We start from the raw sequence: 21,355 nt of genomic DNA, 5'->3' as shown, positions 1-21,355 counted from the left end.
TTCTTGAAGGAAAGTATTTATCTGGCACTAAGGCATTTGCCATATATCTGCAATATTCACACCCCTGTTGGGTAAGGGTGCACACCTGATTCTTTCTCCATCTATCAACCTGCTTCAAAAACAGAAAGTAAAGCAGCCTTAACAAGTATCCTGTTAGGTCATTTGCTAGTACCTTTGACAAAGTTCCGTTTCTGAGCTGAGATGGGGTATAGTGCTTGTCTCACATGCACACGGCCCCAGGGCTTATACCACAGCACTACCAGAACAAAAAGGCAAAACAGAACAAAAAGAAACCCTTTTACATCGGCAGGATAAGCAGTTACCGGGCAAACTGACAGGCTGCCAAGGCAAGGGCACAAAAGCACAGACCCACCAATTAGACTCAAGCAGTCTCTGCGACACATAAGAGAAGCATCTCAAAGCCTTAGAGTAACAAAGTGGGTCAGCTGGGAGTATTCTGTTGCATTTTTTGGGACACAGAAGAATCAGAGGAAGATTTTTTAGAGTATCACAATTGTTCATTTGATTTCATCTTAATCTTATCTTTCTACAGATAAGATAGAAACAGACTAAACAAAAGGTGTAAATTCCTAATTTATTGGTCAAGTCATCTCTATGGCTAAATGAATACAAATTTATTTTTATTTTGTATTAATTTTATTAATTTTATTAATGGCTGAATAATCAAATACATATCAGAAACAATCAGTTATCAAGCATAAGTCTTTTCCAATTAAAAATTACTCATTTACTTAGAATATTTTATTGCAGGTGCATATATACCTTCTTAATACACAGATACCTTAAAGAGCTATCAAATGACCCAATAGCTCTAACACTTAGCAAATTCATATATATTAGAAACCTATTTTTTAGGCTTTATTCATTAAATTTCGATTTTCAGGAATTTTTTCCTAGTTCCTTTCCCTACACCATCCATTGAAGTCCTAAGCCCTAATGCAATAGTAGTAGATGAGGCATCTATGTCACACAGGAGATCACACAGCCTCTCACGTAGAGGCTCCTGGGAGTCTGTGTGTGTTCGTTCTCTCCTGCCTTCCTTTCCCCAGCACACACAAAGAGATTATGTGAACACATAAATGGCAGCCACCTAAACGCTAGAGAACAAGGCTACAAAATTAAACATACTTGGGGACAGGCATGGTGATAGACAGTAGGCAAAGGTGTCTGCCACCAAGCCAGATAATCTGAATCCAATCCTGGGGACCCACATGATAGAAGGAAAAAACTAAGCTTACAAGTTCTTTTTAACCTCATCATGCACATAATAAATAAATAAATGTAAAAAAAAATAGTGATCTTGACACCCTAACAACACTTTGGTCCTAAAATTCCACCTTCCAGATCTCTGAGAAAAAAATACCTGCAGTTTTATGCCCCCCAGTTTATGGTATTATGGAATCTGAGCTTCATGGGTAGGAAGAAACTTTGATTCAGTGCAAAAATTTCTGAAATCAACCCTGAGAAGCATAGTTTGATCTCTGGGGCCCACATGGTAGTTGAGACAGAATTAACTCCTGAAAGTTATTCTGACCTCCACACACTTGCCACAGCACATCCATACCAACATGTATATACACATACATGTATATGCATGTTCCAAATAAACAATCCAGAACCTTAAACATGCCATATAAGAATTCTACCAATAGGGCTGGAGAGATGGCTCAGCGGTTAAGACCACTGACTGCTCTTCTAGAGGTCCCGAGTTCAAATCCCAGCAACCACATGGTGACTCACAACCATCTGTAACAGAATCCAATACCTTCTTCTGGTATGTCTTAAGAGAGCAACAGTGTGCTCACATATATGAAATAAAATAAATAAATCTTAAAAAAAAGAATTCTACCAATAAGTTCAATTAAACAATCTGCAATTATTCAATGAAAGGAACCAAGACAAGCCAACTAAATTTCAAGTTCAAAAATAACCTATTTCATTTGTTGCAAATCATTAGGCAAACAGAATTAGCAAAATGATCTCTTCTGTGTAGCATCTTTACCATAGGATACCTCACTAAATGACTAAACCTTTGGAAAGACAGCTTACTTCAAAGTGAGGTAAGATACTTGGAGTTTGGTCTTTTAGTTTAATCTAGTTAATTACTTTAAAAATAAACAATAACCTTAATAACTGGCACAACTATAAGTCTATGTGGGACTTTATTTTACTTCCTGAGCAAACTTTATCAGCTATGTGACCCAATAATTATCAATTATTAGACCTCCATAGAAGGCTTTTCTTCTAAGCCTGCTGTGGTCTGCGAACAGATAAAACACATCATAACTGTGTTTTACTCTAATTACTTCTCAACAATAACGACTATTACTATCACTAACTTAACAGCATAAAAGCAGGCTCACTGAAACCCTCAGACATACTATTTGTAAATCCCACAAGATGCGAGTTATCCCTCACAACTCTAGATCCCTACCAAAGCTTGTGCATGACTCTCTATCTCAGACAATGAGATAGTCTATTAAATACCATTCTATAATTTCCCCCATTCAAACTCCAGTGAGACTTCTACAGAAGACACAGAAGGAAACTCTAAAACTACTGCTTCAGTGCATCTAAAATTATTTCCTCAGTAAATCAGATTAAGGGCTAGCTGCTGTCACGAAGGCAGGCGGACATGGAATATAAACTGTTCTTTCCTCCATTCTTCCTCCCTGTGTCCCGCCTCTCCAAGTTCCATGGTTGGAAATCATCCTGATATTTTTTTAGCCAGGATATACTAAAATTAGATGGGAACAAAGGCCTGACATTTTCATATTAGCAAGGGGGTTAGGAAGCAAATCTGAACTTGAAGCACCCACACTCGTCTACATTTAGCCTCTTCCTCATGAGGCTTTCCTTTCTAAAATATCAAGAAAGGCAAGAGTAGGAACCAGCCAGTTTCTACTGTGCTGCTGTCCCTGACAACAAACTACTTCACTGACAGCGCAGCAGCAAAGACCCCAATCAAATGAAGTATTACATATTTCTTTCTAAGCTACCCTGGTATTATCCAGGATATATAATTGCTGAATTATGTGTCAATGCTTATGGCCTGAGGGAAATGGAGAGATGAGTCTCACTTTTAAAAAAGAAGCTTCCAGATACCATACAAAATAAAGATCAATCACTGAAGTATTTATCATTTACTGATACAGTAATAACAATAACATGTAAAAATATTAACATGTAAAATATAACTCAGGGGTTGTAAGAGTGGCTCAGCAGTCAAGAGCACTTGCAGCTCTTTCAGGGATTTGGTTCCAGGCTCACAACTGCCTGCAACTCCAGTTTAGGGGATTGAACATTCTCTTTTGACCTATATGGGCACTCCCTCCCCTAAATGGCATATTTTTACAGAGACACACAAATAATAAATCAAAAGTTGTTTTTTTTTTTTTTTTTAATGTGCGATTTCTTCAGAAACACAAGAAAATAGTTTCCTCTACAAAAGGAAAACGGTAGATTTGTGCGGGAGGGGGGTGGTGAGCAGGGTTGTGGCTTGCTCTAAAAAGCCAGGCAGTAATTTACAAACACTTTAAGATACCCGGTTTTCAGTCTTTCTCACAACAGTATCAGCATGATAAAAGTTCATTCTACCAGCTCACACATCCCTGTTTTTGAAGTCCTACTGCACAAAAGCAGAATAATGATACATTCATGTCTTAAGAATTATTCCTATATTTTAAATTTGGCTTCCCTGGACCTAAGCTACAAGTCCATACAGTTGTAGCTTGAAATTCCACTAGAGAAGCCTTTTTAATGATTAGTCTAACTCACCATGTTATAAAGATTTTTAAAACCTAGTAAGTACCCACTCAAACACTCTTTCTCTCCTGGTTACTAGAGCCCATCTTGACATGTAAGCTGGAAATGAATGATCTTTCAACAACACTCCAGGGATTGTGCTAAGGTCATATTCAATCATTCATTAGGCTTGGTACCCAGTGCTTTTCAGAGTTCCATTGTAGAGCTGGTTTTATTCAGCATTTATGTAGCCTGCGGGCTTGAGTATTTGTCTGCTTAATGTTGAGTTTCATTTCTATGGCCCTAACATAGGAATCCATCAATTGACCAAAGAATGTCAAACTATTCCTTTGCTTTCTAACAAATTGCATGGTGTGTATGAAGAATAAATTAGCATTAATTTTCTTCCATTAACTGTTAATAAGACATGTTCCCAAATTCTCCCTTCATGTAAGAACATCTCTGTTTCCTGTTCAACCAAATGAAATGATAATGATGTTGTAATTTTCCCCTAGTATGTCTTTAAGTCTACCATGTTCTTGTTTCCTACAATCAAGCTCTAGGTTGTAGCAGTCTTCTTCCAGTAAAACATACCAGACAAAACTCCTTTTAGAGGCCATCCATACACACTACAATTAGCTGGAGTGGTTACTACTGTGCAAAACAAGACACTTGGTCTCTTGCCCTGAAAGCTAAGCAGTTTCTGCAGCAGACAGATCCCAGTTCACAGAGGCAAAACCAGAAAGTCAAAACTCAGGTCTCTCTCCTAGAGACAAACTGATTATTCATATTTGTCCTTATTTTCAGTGTAGGCTACTAGACAGAGAAAAAGTCTGACACATTAACATACACACACACACACACACACACACACACACACACACACACACACACACACACACGATACCATGAAATCATACAGGTTTGACCTGGTGACCTGGGTGTGATGGTCAACTACAACTCTGGGCTCTGCAGGCTCCCTACAGACACCACCTGTTGTGCTACAGCAGCCTCACCAGGAAAAGCCTCAGTCTCGTTTGCATTTCAAACAAGTTTCCTCAAAATGTCTTTTCATTAAATTAAATTGCAATTCCAGTTTCTCAGCTGCAGAGTACAGTCATCCTTACATCATGTGTGGTTCCCTTTTGGTAACTGCACCATTTCATCCACGTGCCCAAATATTTTAAGAGTTAACATTATTAAGCCTTAAAGTATTTATAGTTTATTTCATTAACGTAGGGATATTTAATAACCAGGCTTTTGGCTGTTTGGTATTATTTGAAAATATTAATTTCTTGTTAGCATTTTTAGACCTTCAATTTGTTCTGATTTCAATCCTTAAAGGGTTGGCTTCTAGAAAGATTAAAGTGCTGAGAAAAAATGACAGCTTTTGTATTTTTTTTTAAAACCTTATCAACAGCTCAACAATGGATTCAGGAAAAGCCTCTACCTTTGCAAAATGAACAAACATGTCCCATATAGGAGGGTCTGAATCAACTTCAATAGACATATCCCAGGCTAACTGAGAGCTACAAGCCAGCTTATACAGAAAGAGATTTATTGGGTTGGTGCTTGTAACACTTAAAACTTACCCACTCAAAGCTCTAAGAGTACTTACCATATTTGAGCCGAGGGTGGTGCTGCAGGTCTGTAATCACAGTGCCTGATCAGGGAGGCAGAGGCAGGCAGATCTCTGGGTTCGAATCTCAGTGTTTACATAGTTAGTGAGTTACAAGACAGCCAGCACTAAGCAGAGAAATCCTGTCTCAAGAAACAACAGAAAGATACTAGAAGTCTTCCTTTGGCCTCCCTGTGTGTGTCTATATACTTGCATGTATGTGTTCATACACTCAAGAAAGATCCTATGTCCCATGAAGCACAATTTCTGAAAAGCTTAAATTACATATATTTTAAAGCAATTTCTTATTTTTTTTTCATGTTAAAATAAAAGCTATTCCAAGTTCATTATTTTTGCTCAAAGTCCACGTAATTATCTCCAGATCAAATGACAAGTGGTAGCCCTAATGGCCATGCTGATCTGTCTTCTATTCTCAAAACAGAAAACTGTATAATGCTAGACTAGGTTAACTACTGGAAAAATATTTACCATGAAAAAAAAGTTTGTTTTGAAAACCAATAGACCCAAAAAACTGAAAATAATCAAAAATCATACAACTTTTAAGGGTTTATCTTTACTTTATGTATGCAGATGTTTTTCTTACATGCATGTCTGTATACTACATGCCTGTCTTGTGCCAATGAGGTCAGAAGAAAAGGTATTGGACCCCTACAAACTAGAGGGAGAGTTAATGTGAACCACATTGAGGTCCTCTTGTAGGAGCAGCAAGTGCTCTTGACTGCTGAAGCCATCTCTCCAGTTCCCCAAAAGTTATATAATTAAAAAAAAAAAAAAAAAACCAACAGAATAAAACTTAAGCTCCCAACCCTAAAATACTGTCCTAAATACAGTTTTACTAAATTTTAGGTATTTATATAAGATACAGTTTAACTTTCCAAAGTAATATATAAACAGTCTCTAGATAAGCTCCCAGATTTTGAGCCTTTGCCTCTACATGCCTGAAAGTTTATAAAACTGACAACCTCCTTCCACAGAAAAAAGAATGACAAAATTCAGTTTCACTTTTCTTCTGTATGTGCATGTTCACACATGTGCACACTATCCATGGATGGGTGTGTGTCTTAGCCAAAGGTCTTCAGGTTATCTTTCTCAATTGCTTTCAACTTTATTTTTTGAGACAGGATCCCTGAATGAACCTGGAGCCAGTTGATTCACAACTAGACTACTTGACCATCAAGCTTCAGGGAATCCTTGTCTCTGCCTCACAAGCACTGAGACTCTAAATGCAGGTTGCTACACACAGCATTTTACATAAGTACTAGGGATCTGAACTTGGGTCTGCATGTTTGTATGGCCATTTCCCCCAGCTTTCCACCCCACCCCACGACACAGCTCCTCCTCCTACTTTACCCTGAGTGCTAAAATTACAATGTGTCATGCCTTACTTAAAATTCAGTTCCTATTAAAGCAAAGTCTTTCAAAACAAATAGATGATAAAAAGTAATAAAGGATATCATGAAACTTGGGTGTTTTCAAAGTCCACAAAGAGGACTAGCCAATTGGTTTAGTGATCAGCAATGACAAAGGGTTATAGAGCTCCTAGAGCTAAGTGCCCACCTGAATTGTATATGTAGCCCTGACTTACAGGTGCTACAAAACAGAGATCTGGCACCTGGAAGGTAGACTGTTAGAAGAAGAAGGATTCTAGACTCAGCCAGACTCAATCTTGGCTCCATCTAGTACTATTTGACCTTGTAAAAGTGTCTTCTCTCTCAGCTGCAGGTCTATTATAAATAAACTAATACATATACCTAATACTACATCGTATTATTTTATATACATAATATTATGTATATACATAATATTTCATGAAAGTAGCAGAAGGATTCAATGATTTAGTAAATATCACTACTTAACATGGGGCTAAGCATTTAACAATATTCCTTAATTTTCCTTCCTTACTCTACCCATTTATCCTTCACAGGGTATAGACTATAGTTACCAGTGTGGTAGTGCATGCCTTTAATCTCAGCACTGAGGAGGCAGAGGCAGGTGGACCTCTGTGAATTCTAGGCCAAATAGGGCTCATAGTGAGACATTATCTCTAATTAAATAAATAAATGTATTTAATCAATTTCTCTGATTTTGCTTAAAACACATGACAATCGGGGTGCTCTCTCAGCTATAAACCCAAAATGGCATTATTTATCAAAATTTAACTATTCTGGCCTTGAAACAATTTAGTCAAGTCTTCATAAATAGCCATATTCAACTGTATCAAAGTACAAAAGCCAAAAACAGATGCTTTCTATAAATCCATTTACTGCTTTGAAGTTTTTAACTGATTAACAGCTACAGAAAACTGTCATGAATCACAATAAAAATATTTATATTTCAAATACAAAAGAAAATCTTAAATTACTCTTAGTTGATATCTAAGTACTGATTCCCATGCTTGTGGCTTCCCAACAACCCATTATCAGTAGTCAGTCTATGTAGCCTGGGTACTTACTAAACACTATTTGCACTTACTAAGCCTGGGTACTTACTAAGCACTATTTGCTCTTGCTTCTTCTGTATCAGGTTTAATTTGCAGTTTCTTCTAGAAAGCTAACTGACTTGGTCCAAGGAAGTCTCCCTCTTTTGAAAAACCAAAGCTGCTACAGTGTTTCCAGATCTACCTCCAAAGCTGAACTTGGGTGTTGGCAGCTCTTCGAAAAGTTCAAATCCTATAAAACAAAATTAAAATGATCTGTGTTAGGGATATTTGTACTAACAATGTTCTTACAAATCCTTTCTAAACTTAATCCTTTTGCTTTTTTTTTCCTGCTTACCCCCCAAATCTTTTAAAAATAAACAGGAAACACAAAGGACCAAACACAACTGGCAGGGAAGTCTTTTCCTCACCTCCTGTAGTCCTGCTTGCCATTGCTTCCCCTCCATCTCCCTTACTCTATTTCACTATCTCCTTGGTAGGAAGTAGCTGTGACACACACTGTCACATGCCAGCACTGCTGTGGCTTTATATGTAGCAACTCAATCACATCAGAAATATAAAGCCATGTAGTACAGATAGGTTAAACTACTTAGAATAAAAGTGATTTTGTAAATAATGAGGACGTTCTAGAGGACAGAGTTCTGATGGTTATATTACAATATAGATGAGGTTTCTAAACTGCTCACTTAATCACTATCTATTTACGGGTTTAGTTTTATTTGTTTTTTCTAAGATGGGGCCTTATACCCTATACTTCTTATATACCTAAAGATCTTCCTAATAAGTACTAAAATTAAAGGTGAACACTGCCATGTGCAGTCTGAATTGTACAATTAAAAATGGTTACAAGAATAAAAAAATCTATGGGTGTTTTATCACAATTTTTAGAAAAGAAGATTAAACTACTAACTCTCTTAAAAGAAAAAAAACCTTCAAAACAAAGCATGCTTAATGGTGGGGGGGGGGTGTTGGAGAGATGGCTCAGTGGTTAAGAGAACTGATTGCTCTTCCAGAGGTCCTGAGGTCAAATCCCAGCAACCACATGGTGGCTCACAACCATCTGTAATGAGATCTGATGCCTTCTTCTGGTGTGTCTGAAGACAGCTACAGTATACTCATATATAATAAATAAATATCTAAAAAAACAAAAAACAAAAAGCCTCACTTGAAACCCAATGTACTAGTAGGTTCAAGTCTCAGCTTTCCCACTTCTAAGAGATACCCTTCTCAAGGAAGCTTCTCCATGATCCAATTCTATACAAAGACGGTAGATAGCAAAGCCTCCAGATAACTTTGTAAAGATTCAAATAAAACAACTATTGCTTCCCTAAACTATAAAGATATAGATATATAGATATAAAGCAGATTTGGAGAGATGGCTCAGTACTCAGCAGGTAAAGCAGTGGTTGTTAACCTGTGGTCTGCAACTCCTTTGAGAGGGTACTGAGTGGTCCTGTCACAGGAATCATCTAAGACCATCTGCACATCAGACATTTACAGTATAATTCATAACAGTAGTAAAATTAGTTATGAAGTAGCAACAAAAATCATTTTGTGATTGGGGATTACTACAACATGGGAACTATATAAAGGGGAGCGGCATTAGGAAGGCTGAGAACCACTAAGGTAAAGGGTTTTTCAGCATCTTTGCATCAATCCCTGAAGCCTATATAAGAGTGGAAGGAGAGAAGAGACTACTAAGTTGTCTTCACATAACATATTGTACCCCACACCTATGCATGCATCATGCATACTTTGGGTTTTGGGGTTTTTGGGTTGTTTTTTTTGTTTGTTTGTTTGTTTTTTTGTTTTTTTTGTTTTTCTGAGACAGGTTTTCTCTGTGTAGCCCTGGCTGTCCTGGAACTTAATATGTAGACTAGGCTGGCCTTGAATTCAAAGATCCACCTGTCTCTCAGCCTCTCTGCACCTCTGCCTCTCTGCCTCTGCCTGTGGGCACCACCTCCATCACCACCTGACATGATTTTCTTTTATTAAAAATAAAAGAGGGAAGCAAGGCAGTGGTGGTGCATGTTTTTAATCCCAGAACTTGGGAGGTAAAAGCAGGCAGATCTCTGAGTTCGATGCTAGTATGGTCAATACAGTGAGTTTCAACTAGGGCTATACAGGGAAACCCTATCTCAAAAACAAAACAAAATACAAAACCCATCAGAGCATTTCAGTGGTAGAACACTCGCCTCCTATGTATAAAGCTTGAATCTGGACTAAATAAAACGAAGAAGGTCACTAAACAAATAGCATAAAAACATTTACATTTATGGGCAGGACTACCAAGGAAAACTGCATGATTCATTTAAATATGGAAAAACAAAAAGACAAAGACCCTTAAAAAGACTGGTGAAGTGAGGCAGATGAACTCACAGATACTGTGGCAGCACGCACACAGGCCCTCAACGGGTTCAAGCCAGACAGTCTCAGCACTGAGAGGCTGAAGTAGACACAAGAAGCTACCTGTAGTTGATACCCACTGGCAAAGAAAAACTCAATCCTCACCAATGGACTGTCAATGGACTTCAGGACAAGTCCCATGCCCAGGAGTAGTTGGTCAACACAAAACATATTCAACAGTATTTTTGTAGTTTTGTGCTACTGTTTTGTTTTGTCTTGTCTTGTTTTGTTTTTGTCTTGGTTTTTTCGTGTAACCTTCACTGTTCTGGAACCCACTCTGTAGACCAAGTTGACTCAAACTCAGACATCTGCCTGCTCTGCCTCTGGAGTGGAGTATCAAAGGCTGTGCCATTGCCTGGCAACTTTTTGTCTCATTATGCTCTGTTTAGGCATTTCTGCTTTCTTATTTCTATTTCTATTTTTGTACTGATTTTTGCTGTTGTTTTGTTGTTGTTGTATGTTTCTTGGTGGTTTTTTTTTTCTTCTGATTTTTATTTTTGTCTTGTTTATTTTTTAAGAAAAAAAAAAGAACAAAGTTGGGTGGATAAGGTGGTGGGGAGAACCTAGGAAAAGTTAGAGAAGGGGAGGAAGTGTGATCAAAATACATGGTATGAAAAAAATTTTCAATAAAAAAGAAAAAGACTGGTGAGGTAAATTTCATTCTAAGCCAATGGACTGTAGCAGCCAATCTAGGCAGCTGATTAGGAGGCCTTCAGCAGGCTCTGCAGCAGAGCCCTCCGCTGCTGTCTTGCATCTAAGTCCAAGCACCATTTTCTAAGTGGATCAATCCTTAAAACTCTCTAATGCTATGCAATTGTTTCTTTAACACTTCCTATTATAACAGTTTCTTTATTTTAATTCTCTATTTAGTTCTAAAACGGAATATAATATAAAGAGTTTACTCAACAATTCTCAGACGCATTCCCATTTTAAAGCATGGTATGCCAGGATAAAGCCTGTTCTTCATTACCTAAGACAGAGAAATGTGTTTCTGTCTACAGGTTCCAGGGGTAAAAGAGAACACCTGCATTTAAGAACCAGGAAAGAAACTTGTTCTACACAGCAGAACTCTTGACCATTTATTAAAACCATTGAGCTTTGGAAAAAAAGAAAGGATTATTACTAGAACCAAACTGTTCTATGAAGAAAAAAGGTAACAAATAAAATGAATGACTAAATAAAACAGTAAATCACACAGAATTCTTGTTTTCTAAAAGTAACAGTAATGAAGCCAAAAGTTTGTATTTTCAGAAATAAATACCTACCAAGACCACTGCATGTACACAAGAGAACACAATATGTTCTCTCTACCTAGTCCTTCAATACTAAAAAGAAGACAGAAATCTAAGATAGGTGCGTTCAATATGATACAACACGGTTACAGAAAACAGTGTGCAGGATAATCTCTTGAGGTAGCTCATCTCTCATCAGCTTGTGACAAATAATGTAACAAAATATTTAGTGTAGAATCATTTACTTAATACTTCATCCCAAAAATTCCTTCCATTCCTCTATAAAATAATTAGTACTAACCCTGAAAAAGACTCTAAGGGAAAGGCAAACAAATACCAAAAAAACAAAAAAACAAAAAAAAAAAAAAAACCAAAAAACAAAACAAAACAAACAAAAAAAAAAAACCCAAAAAGCTACTTTTCTGGGAATGCCTGTGTGCTACGTGAGTAAACTAGAAGGTAAAATACTTCTTAAGGTGTCCAAGGAAGAGTCTGAGAAAACATCAAATGCTCTCTGTACAGATATAAATTCTCAGTGCTCACAGCTCACAAGACTCCCCATTAGCAGTAGAATCCTAATTACCTTTGGCTAATAAGACAGGAAAAAGTCCTGCCTTGCATAAAAAAGAAGAGGACTTCCTTAAGAGCCAGTATACTGCTATACATTCCCCATTTCATTTCTGTGCAATGTTATAAATAATTGCTCCATATATACTATAAACAAAAAGACAAACCCTAAATACTTAAATGACCCCTAAAACAAACCACGTAAACTACATATAAAATTAAAATATTGGTCATGCACTTCCATTTGTATGATTATAGATTCACAAATAAATTAGTGCACTGAAGTCAAAAGCATGACAATGTGCTCTAAGTCTCTGGATAACAGATCATACAGCTTAAATAAAAGATTGCATTGCTTAAATAAAAAGCTTGATCTTTACAAGCTCATAAATTTTAGTACTTAACTGCCAGGATTTCTGGGAAAAATGTTAAAAAAGCCTCAGGATCCCAACCAATTTACTTTTCTGTGCTTTGTATACATAGTTCAAAGTTATTACCAAGGTCATTAACAGAAGAAAAGCAGGCAATTCCCACAACCAGAAATGTAAAATATTGTACCCACAGGGGAGCCGAGCACGGGTATAAAAACCTAAGGAAGCACACAATTCAAAACAGTTACCTTTACTGAACGCTTCTAGTAACTCTGCCTTGGTCCAATTACACGAGGTTATTAGAAAAAAGCCTTTTACTTCCAACACCCTGGAGAGAGACATCACATATTGCTTCCTCTTCTCAACTGCATTGTCAGGATTAAGACTTATGGCATCGTAAGTCCCTTTGTCAACACAAACATGAAATCCAGACAGTTTTGTGGAAAGATTCAAAAAGTCTTCTACCTATATTCAAAATGAATGTCCATATGAGAACAATTAACACAATTTTTATATAACTTAAGTGACAACATATAAAAGTTTAAAGATAAAAGGGCCCATTATAATGGTACTTTACATATAATAAACATATTTTCAGCTTTATAGCTAACTTTCATGTGCTTAATTTCCTAGGTCATTAAAGTCAAAACTAAAAGAAAGGTTGATAGTGTTTCCTGGACATTTCAAATCTCTACAAATTTGGAAACAAATCAAAGCCAGGAATATTGGGTCAAAAGCCCAGTTTATGAAAAGTTATTTCTTATGAAAACATTTAACATATTTATCAAAATGACAAAATTTATTTGGAACCCAGGTCATTGTAAATAATACTTATGGTTTATACTACTACTTGAGTAGCCTAAAGTAAACAAAGAATTATCAGAAGGTCCTTTGATTTAGCAGTTCACAAAGCTTCTAACAGCTATAAAAAAAGACATGAAGCTTAAGAAATTAAAGGACTAAACTATGACTACTTAACTCAGTAAATGCCTTGCACTTTAGCTTTAATAACTCATCAGCATCCTGTTTTTAATAACCTAATACACTGCAATATTTGAAATTGAGATGTGCCTCCGTTTTATAGTACAAAAATTTACCAATGAATTTAATTCTAAAATACTTTTAAAATCAAGCAATTAGCCAATCATCTTTCATATAACTTTAATAAGGTAAGTAACTATCAGAAACAATTCCTTTAAAATGGATACTATATGTTGGTATTGAGCTTCTTCTTTGGGTGACAGAGTCTCGCACATGTAGCCCAGGATCTCCAAAATCTGCTAAAACTGAAGGTGTATACCAACACACCATACTCAGCAAGTACTTCTACTAAAAGATGGGATTTCCTGCTCTCCATATCCAAATTCATTACATTTGAATCAAAACAAAGACTACATGAAGAGCTTATTCAGTGGGAACATCCTCAACCTAAACACCTGTATAAAACATTCTTGTATTCCAAAGGTAATTCCTGACACTTGTACTTATTAAATATAGAATATAGCAGTAAGTAAGAGAGTAAAGAAATCTATGTTAGAATATAGCAACCTTGTGTTTTAAACGGGGAGAGATAAACAAAAAATAAGCTGCTACTGTTTAAGAGCATCCTCCAGAATACACACATTGGAAAGTGAAGTAAACACAGTCACATGTTAGTGGTATCACGAAAACATCACTGGAAGGTGACTGAGTCATGAAGTCTCTCTCCTCATGAACAGATTAATGGGCTAATGAGGGATTGGCATTGTTATAAAGGAAAACTTTCTTTGACTTACTTCCTCTGCTATGATGCAGGAAGAAGGCCCCTTATCACATCTAACATTTCCAGGTTGTAGTCCAGGAAGTGTGGGCAGGAACTCAAAGCAGGAATGTGAAGTTAGCTCACTTTCTGACTTCCCTACAGTCTTATGCTTAACAAGTAGCTTCCTTTTATTGCCCAGGAATACTAGGGATGGTACCCCTCACAGTGGACTGAGCCTTCCTGTATCAATTAGTAACCAAGACAATGCCCAAAGATATGCCCACAGGCCAATCTGATCTAGAGAATTCTTCAGTTGAGGCTATTATTGCTGATAACTTTAGGCTATATAAATTGACAAAGCTAACTAGGACATAGAATTAAATAACAATGTTTGGCAGAACATCAGCTGACTTTTTAAAAATATAAGTCATTTTATTTGAGAAATAAATATAACCAATTCCTGCCATCCTCACAGTTGCTATAACCTCCACGTCTAAGTGAAACCTCAGACAGAAATAAGTACCACGGGGACATCCAGAATTTATAACATTTTGATTTGATTAATCTAGAGTCAGCTACTATATGATTTTGCAAACATACATGGAAGATGTTATATAAACACACATATACACAAAGAAGAACACTTTCCCACAAAGCATAGTGTTACATGCCTATTATCCTGCTAGACTGAAGCAAAGGCTAGCTTGAGACTGGCCTGGAATACATAGTAGGACTCTGCCACACAAAAATAAATAATTTCCCTAAACTAGACTAATATTTTAATATTTACTTTTAAATGTTTCAGTTTGTATTATTTACAATTGATCCTTAATTTATGAGTGCAAAAAGGTAAGCAGATCAACATACTTTAGTAACATCTAAACATTATAGTGTATTTTAAAATATTAATGTAAATAAGTTACCTTCAAGTTAATGTTAGATAGCCCTTCTTTCTCTAAAATTCTTGCAGAAAGCTTAATTGCAGAAGGAGAATAATCAATCCCAGTTACATTAGAAAAACCATGTTTCACCTAGAAACAGAGAAATAATAATTTCATAATTTAGTTTAAAACTTAATTTTTTGCTTATAAACTATCATTCTTTGAATGAGTTATGTTAACTTTGTTGTATACCAAATGTCATAGAATATTCAATTATTCACATACTTAAAACTTTTATTATATTCTACGTAGAAAGCAAAAGCTTAAATCCATGACAATTTTTTTTTCTTTTGTAATAGCTGATTTCTTTTAAAAAAATTATTTTCTCTTGGGCTGAAAATGTGATATTAATTTCTGATGCTGTTATGCTCAAATTTACACAGGAATTTATCTCACATTTTACTTAACTCAATTATGTTGTATGAATAAATTAAATACATATGTAGTGAGTTGGTTTTAAGTTATTTCCCTTTGGCAAATTATAAATTATTTAATTCTCTTCCACCACATAATTTACAAATAATATATTTGTTTAGTACTTTTCAGCTATTTCACATATTCTGTTAGATCTTTGTGAAAGGCTATGGTATAGGCTTGGTGGGTACCAGTTTCTGCAGGGAACTTGAGAAGGATGACTAGGCTTGAGGGCTTACTATCTGCTGGGCATGAACCCTCTTCAGATGTGTAGTGCCATCTGTGATGGGATCCAATGCCTTCTGGTGTTTCTGAAGATATCGACAGTGTTCTCACATACATAAAATAAATAAATAGTTCTTTGGCCTAGAGAGATGGGTCAGTGAGTCAAGTGATTGCTGCACCAGGGATGAAGACCTAAGTTCAGAACCTCAGAACCACACGAATCTCAAACAAACAGTCTGTAATCCTAGTATCCTAGAGCAGCAATTCCAATCCTATGTAAATACTCCTCAAAAGAATGAAAACTTATCTACATCTCCATACAAACTTAAACACAAAGTTTTACAAAATAAAGCAAGTAGAAAAAAACTAAAATCCAGCAATGAGTGGATACACATGCAGTGGTATAGCCATATGATGAAATATTTTTCATCCACATAAAGGAATAAAGTCCTGACACACTATAATGTAGATGGGTCTTTTTTTAATTATGCCAATAAAAGAAGTCCGACACAAAGGCTACATGTGAAATATCCAAAACAGACAAATCAGCTAACACAGTGGCAACATCTGTAACTTCAGCACTTGGGAGGCTAAGGCAGGAAGATCCCAGCAAGTTCCAGAATAGCTTAATCTACACAGTGAATATACTAGATCATCTAAAATACATAACTTTATCTCTAAAAACAACAAGGGGCTGGAGAGATGGCTCAGCAGTTAAGAGCACCGACTACTCTTGCACAGGTCCTGAGTTCAATTCCCAGCAACTACATGGTGGCTCAGAACCATCTATATTAGGATCCAGTGCCCTCTTCTGGTGCAAGTGAAAATAGCTACAATGTACACATCACATATATATAAAAAAAATAAATAAAATTTTTAAAAAATTTTTTAAAAACCAAGTTCTCAAAGTAATCTAGTGATTTCCAGAGACTTGGAAAAAACAAAAAGAGTATGCAGAGTCAATGCTGGCTGACGAAGGACTCATTTCTGGAATGACAGATGAATTTATTATTAATACCAGAGTAAAACTCAAAGCAAACTATACTACAAAGATTAAAAGGCACATCATGCCACGCATGGTGGTATACACCTTTAACCCCAGCACTTGAGAGGCTGAGGCAAAGGTAGACAGAGCTCTGAGTTCAAGAGCAGCATGCTCTATAGAGCTAGTTCCAGGACAGTCAGGGTTACACAGAAAAACCCTGTCTCTAAAAACAAAACAAAGCAAAAATAAAGAAACAGAGAAAGAGTATACAGTAATAAATCAGGGAAAAAAAGAATTCAGTTCATCAGTTCATTCACAAAAAATACAATTTTAACTTATAAATGCTCTTAATAAAACTTTAAAGTTCATATAGCAAAAACTGAAAAAAACTAAGAAAATATAAATTCACAACTATGGTTGTACACTGTTTCAGCAACTAATGAAATAGTAGAAACCAACAAAAAATACAGAACTAAATACCACCAAAATACTATATGCATCTAACATTTATAGAATATTCTAATAACCACAATCCACACTCCCAAGTGCACATCATCTGAGACAGGCTATGTGCTGGAGGACAAAAAACAAACCATAACAAACTTAAAAACATTGAAATCCACTAAGTATGTGCCCTGCTAATAAGTGCATTAGGACTATAGTTCTGTAACAATAACATAATAGAAAAAGTTGCTGTATTAAAAGTGAAACAAGATTCTAAATTGATGGTTAAAAGTTAGAAAAATAAATAGAAAATACAGTGAGTGATAAAACCAAATATAATGTCAGAACAGTCCCCGTTTCCTACATCCAAACCAGCATCTGCTTACAGATAAATTAACGAGCATTTATTGCTTTTAGTGAGTATAGTGCAGGTCTTAAATCAATAATCTAAACTCCTAGGGTCAGACAAATGGCTCAACAGTTAAGAGCACTTGTTACTCTTTCAATCCCCAGCACCCACATGGTGGTTCACAACTGTTTGTAACTCCAGTACTAGAAGGTCAGCTGCATTCTTATGACCTGCTTGGGTATATGACGCATAGATATATATTCAGGCAAAACCCTTATACACTTAAGTGAATCTTAAATAATAATAATAATCTAAACTCCTACCATAAGAAGATTTTAAGTAAGGCAAATCAAAGAACCCAGATGGGATGACTCCTGCCTGTACTTCAGTGCTCAGGAATCTGAGGCAGAACTGTCATAAAGTCCAAGCTACACTATAAACTCTAGCCTGAGCTACAAAGCAAGACTCTTCTCAAAAATAAAGCATAAAGAAAGTGAGTGGATGGATAAATGAGACACAACCATGTAACAGAATGCTCAGCAGTAACAAACACATCCCATATCTAAGCACCCCAGCACTGGGGAGGCAAAAATCTAGGATTGTAGGCTGGAGGTTATATATCTGGCTATGAGCAGTTTCTAGGGCATCCTGAGATCCAGAGACCTTAGCCAAACAAACAAAAGCGTGACTTTTTAGGGGACTAGAGAGATAAGTCAGTTGGTACAGTGTTTGTTGCACAAACATGAAGATCTGAGTTGAATATCCAGCACCCAGGAAAAAGTATCACACATCTATATATAACCCAGCACTGAGAAGGAAAAAGCAGGAGGGTCTCTGGAGCCACACAGTAGATGAATCAGTAAGCTCCAAAGTCAGTGAGAGGCTATCTCAAAAAAAGAAAAAAAAAAAAAGTGGAAAGGGCAAGCAGGATGGTTTAACAGGCACAGGTGCCTCCTAACCAGCCTAACAACCTGAACTGATCCCCAGAACCAACCAACTCCACAAAGTTGTCCTCTGACCTCCACATGCACACCCCCAAATACATACATAGTATACAGAAACACAAACACACATAAACAAAATAAATGATAGAATTAAAAAAAATAAGATACTGATTGAGAAAGATACCCATTGTTAACTTTTGGCCTACATATACACATATACATTCACATGAACACATATGTACACATCAAGAGAGAAGTAATAAAAGATTTAAAAAGGAAAACTAAAATTACCATTTACCACAAAGCTCAAAATTACAGACAGAGAAAAACCTAACAGAATCTTTAATCTCAAGGGTAAACCAGTAGCTTCTACAAGTAAACTATAGCAACTCAAAAGAAGGTTTAGACAATGGCTCAGAGATAAGAATGAGTGTCCAGCATGCACAAGACCCTGGATTGAATCCCTGAACCACAAAACAGAGTAAGTAAAATCCAAAACTATCTACAGTAAAATGAACAGGGAATAAATATGCATATGAGATGTCTATAGGAAGAATCTTACACAGCCAGACAATGAAAATAACCAACTAATGCAATCAGCATCAGAATCTTCCAGAATGTTATATGGAAACCTAAATTCTACTGACACTCAAAAACTGGCTAATCAATTTAGGAAGTGAAGACCAATTTGGCTAACCTGCAGAGGACAGTGGTTACTTTTACTGAAGAAGAAACTTGACCACAGTGACCAGTGTGTGGGTGTTCACTTTGTGACAATTCACTGAACTGCAAATATTTTATTCCTGAGCTCTAATGAACATGTTTGTCTTGTCTTGATGTTTCAAACTGTTTCAAGAAATGTTACTCCGCCTCTCTCCTTGCTATCCCTAAAAAGGAAAACTCAGCTCTTAAACAATGCAAACCACAATATGGTGGCCAACTTGAACTTAATCTTCATCTCTATCCTTATTCCACACCAATTCTATTTTGCCAATTACTTAAAGGCACAAGACTACGTTGCTTCAACTTTCATGTATTTAGTTCTCATTATCCAGTATTTTCTCTCTGTAATTACACTCTACCCACATTCACTTAGATTCCCACCCAATTTAAAAATTAATTCCTCAAGCCCTTTCCTCATATCCCACACCCCTTTCTAATGCTAACTGCTTCCTCTTTTATACTCAGTGTATCCAATATCACATATGAGCTACAACTTAACTGTCAGCCCATCCTCTACTAAACTATAATCCAAGTACAAGATCCACACTTTCAAGCTTCCAGTACCAATATTAGCGGTCACTAGTAAATTTCAATCTTACATGTACAACATAAGTGGATCAGTTAGTAAAGGCACTTGCTGCCAAGCCTGATGTCCAGAGGTTAATCCCTGAAACTCACATGATAGAAAGAAAAAACTAACTCCCTCAAGTTGTCCTCTGACTTCCATATGGGCACTGTGATAACACATGCACATACATATGCACACATGCACACATGCAACACACAAATAAGAAATATAAAATTTTTTTAAAATAAGAAATAACAGTAAGCTAGGTGATGGTGGCACATGTTCTTAATCCCAGCACTCAAAAGGCAGAGGCAAGTGGATCTCTGAGTTCAAGGCCAGGCTGGTCTAGTGTGTTCCGGAACAGCATAGACTAGCCCAGAGAAGTCCTGTCTCAGAGAGAGAGACAGAGGGGGGAGGAGAGGTGTAGAGGAGGAGAGGGAGGAAATGGTAAAACCACCTAAGATGAACTTCCATCTTATATTTCCTGCACACCAATGACCACTACAAACACAGGATAATACTGATAGAAGAGAAACTTATCAAACCTTGGGCACATGAACAATATATTTTTGTTAAGCCATAGAATTACCTAAACAAAGAAGACATGCCCTATTAGAATTGCAAACATCTCCTTTTAAACTATTTTTTTAATTTATATACATAAATGTTTTCCCTACATGTATGTACACTACAAACATGTCTGGTGCCTATGGAAGCTAGAAAACTTAAATAATCCCCTGACCCTGAACTGGAGTTGCAGTGGTTTTGAGTGAGTCCATGTTAGAACTGAACCCGGGTCCTCTGCAAGAGTAGCAATCAACGACTCTTAAGCAATGAGCTACCTCTCCAGTTCTCTCTATACAGATTTCTAGACCTCTGAACTGTGAGAGATGCTAATATAGATCACCCAGCCTACACCCTCAAGAGTAACTGAAGCCTAGAAAAATTAAGTGGGCTTGTTCAGTGGAAAGACTGTAACCAAAAGAACCAAGACTAGAACTTTAATCCCCTGGGGCTTCTCACTTAGGGCATTAGGTCCTAATCACCAAAAACACAATCTCAAACACCATAATCTCAAATGATGAAGCCTCAAAAGACCAAAATCACTAAATATTAAATCCTACAAGATCAAGAATCTCAAAAATAACTCTGGAAAAAATAATTTAAAAAACCATCTAAGCCAGGCATAGTGATGTACATCTGTAATCTCAGCACTTGAGAAGGGAAAGAAGGAATATAAGAAGTTCAGAAAATCCTTAGCTACAGAGTAAGCTAGGGGACAACCTGAGCTACATGAGACTATTTCCAAAGAACAATAATAAACAAAATAAAAATGTTTAAAAGTCATTTACTTAAGGGCTGGATACATAACTTAATGTTAGACAAACTTTATCCATGAAAAAACAGGTCATCCAGCATGTGGCACACACATGTAATCCCAGCACTCAGGATGCAAAAGCTAGCGAATCTGAGTTAGGAGGCCAGTCTGGATAACACAGTAAGACCTTACTTCAAAAACAACAGGGACTGGTCATGATAACATAGTCCTTTAAATCCCAGAACTTGGGAGACAGAGTCAAGTGGTTCTCTTGTGAGTTCAAGAC

At 36.6% G+C, this 21,355-nt stretch overlaps 1 protein-coding gene across 3 annotated transcripts in view; it reads right to left on the bottom strand.

The window, feature by feature from the left end:
- EEF1AKMT2 (EEF1A lysine methyltransferase 2) overlaps positions 1-21,355 on the bottom strand; it is a 68,427-nt gene that overhangs the window by 40,846 nt on the left and 6,226 nt on the right. For 2 of the 3 annotated variants that reach the window (XM_080912012.1, XM_080912013.1), the window contains 3 exons: positions 15,082-15,189; positions 12,666-12,882; positions 7,721-8,073 (listed from right to left, as the gene is read on the bottom strand). In XM_080912012.1, coding sequence (XP_080768138.1) covers positions 7,955-8,073; positions 12,666-12,882; positions 15,082-15,189 — 444 coding nt within the window. In that variant the 3' untranslated portion in view covers positions 7,721-7,954. Of the gene's footprint in view, positions 1-7,720; positions 8,074-12,665; positions 12,883-15,081; positions 15,190-21,355 lie in introns of those variants that run through there. The other variant, XR_013974932.1, reaches the window with a different exon arrangement.

Source organism: Micromys minutus (genome assembly GCF_963924665.1).
Source record: "Micromys minutus genome assembly, chromosome: 2".
Taxonomy (NCBI): domain Eukaryota; kingdom Metazoa; phylum Chordata; class Mammalia; order Rodentia; family Muridae; genus Micromys; species Micromys minutus.
Note: the sequence above shows the minus strand (reverse complement) of the source record. Positions and strands in the feature narration are given on the sequence as shown.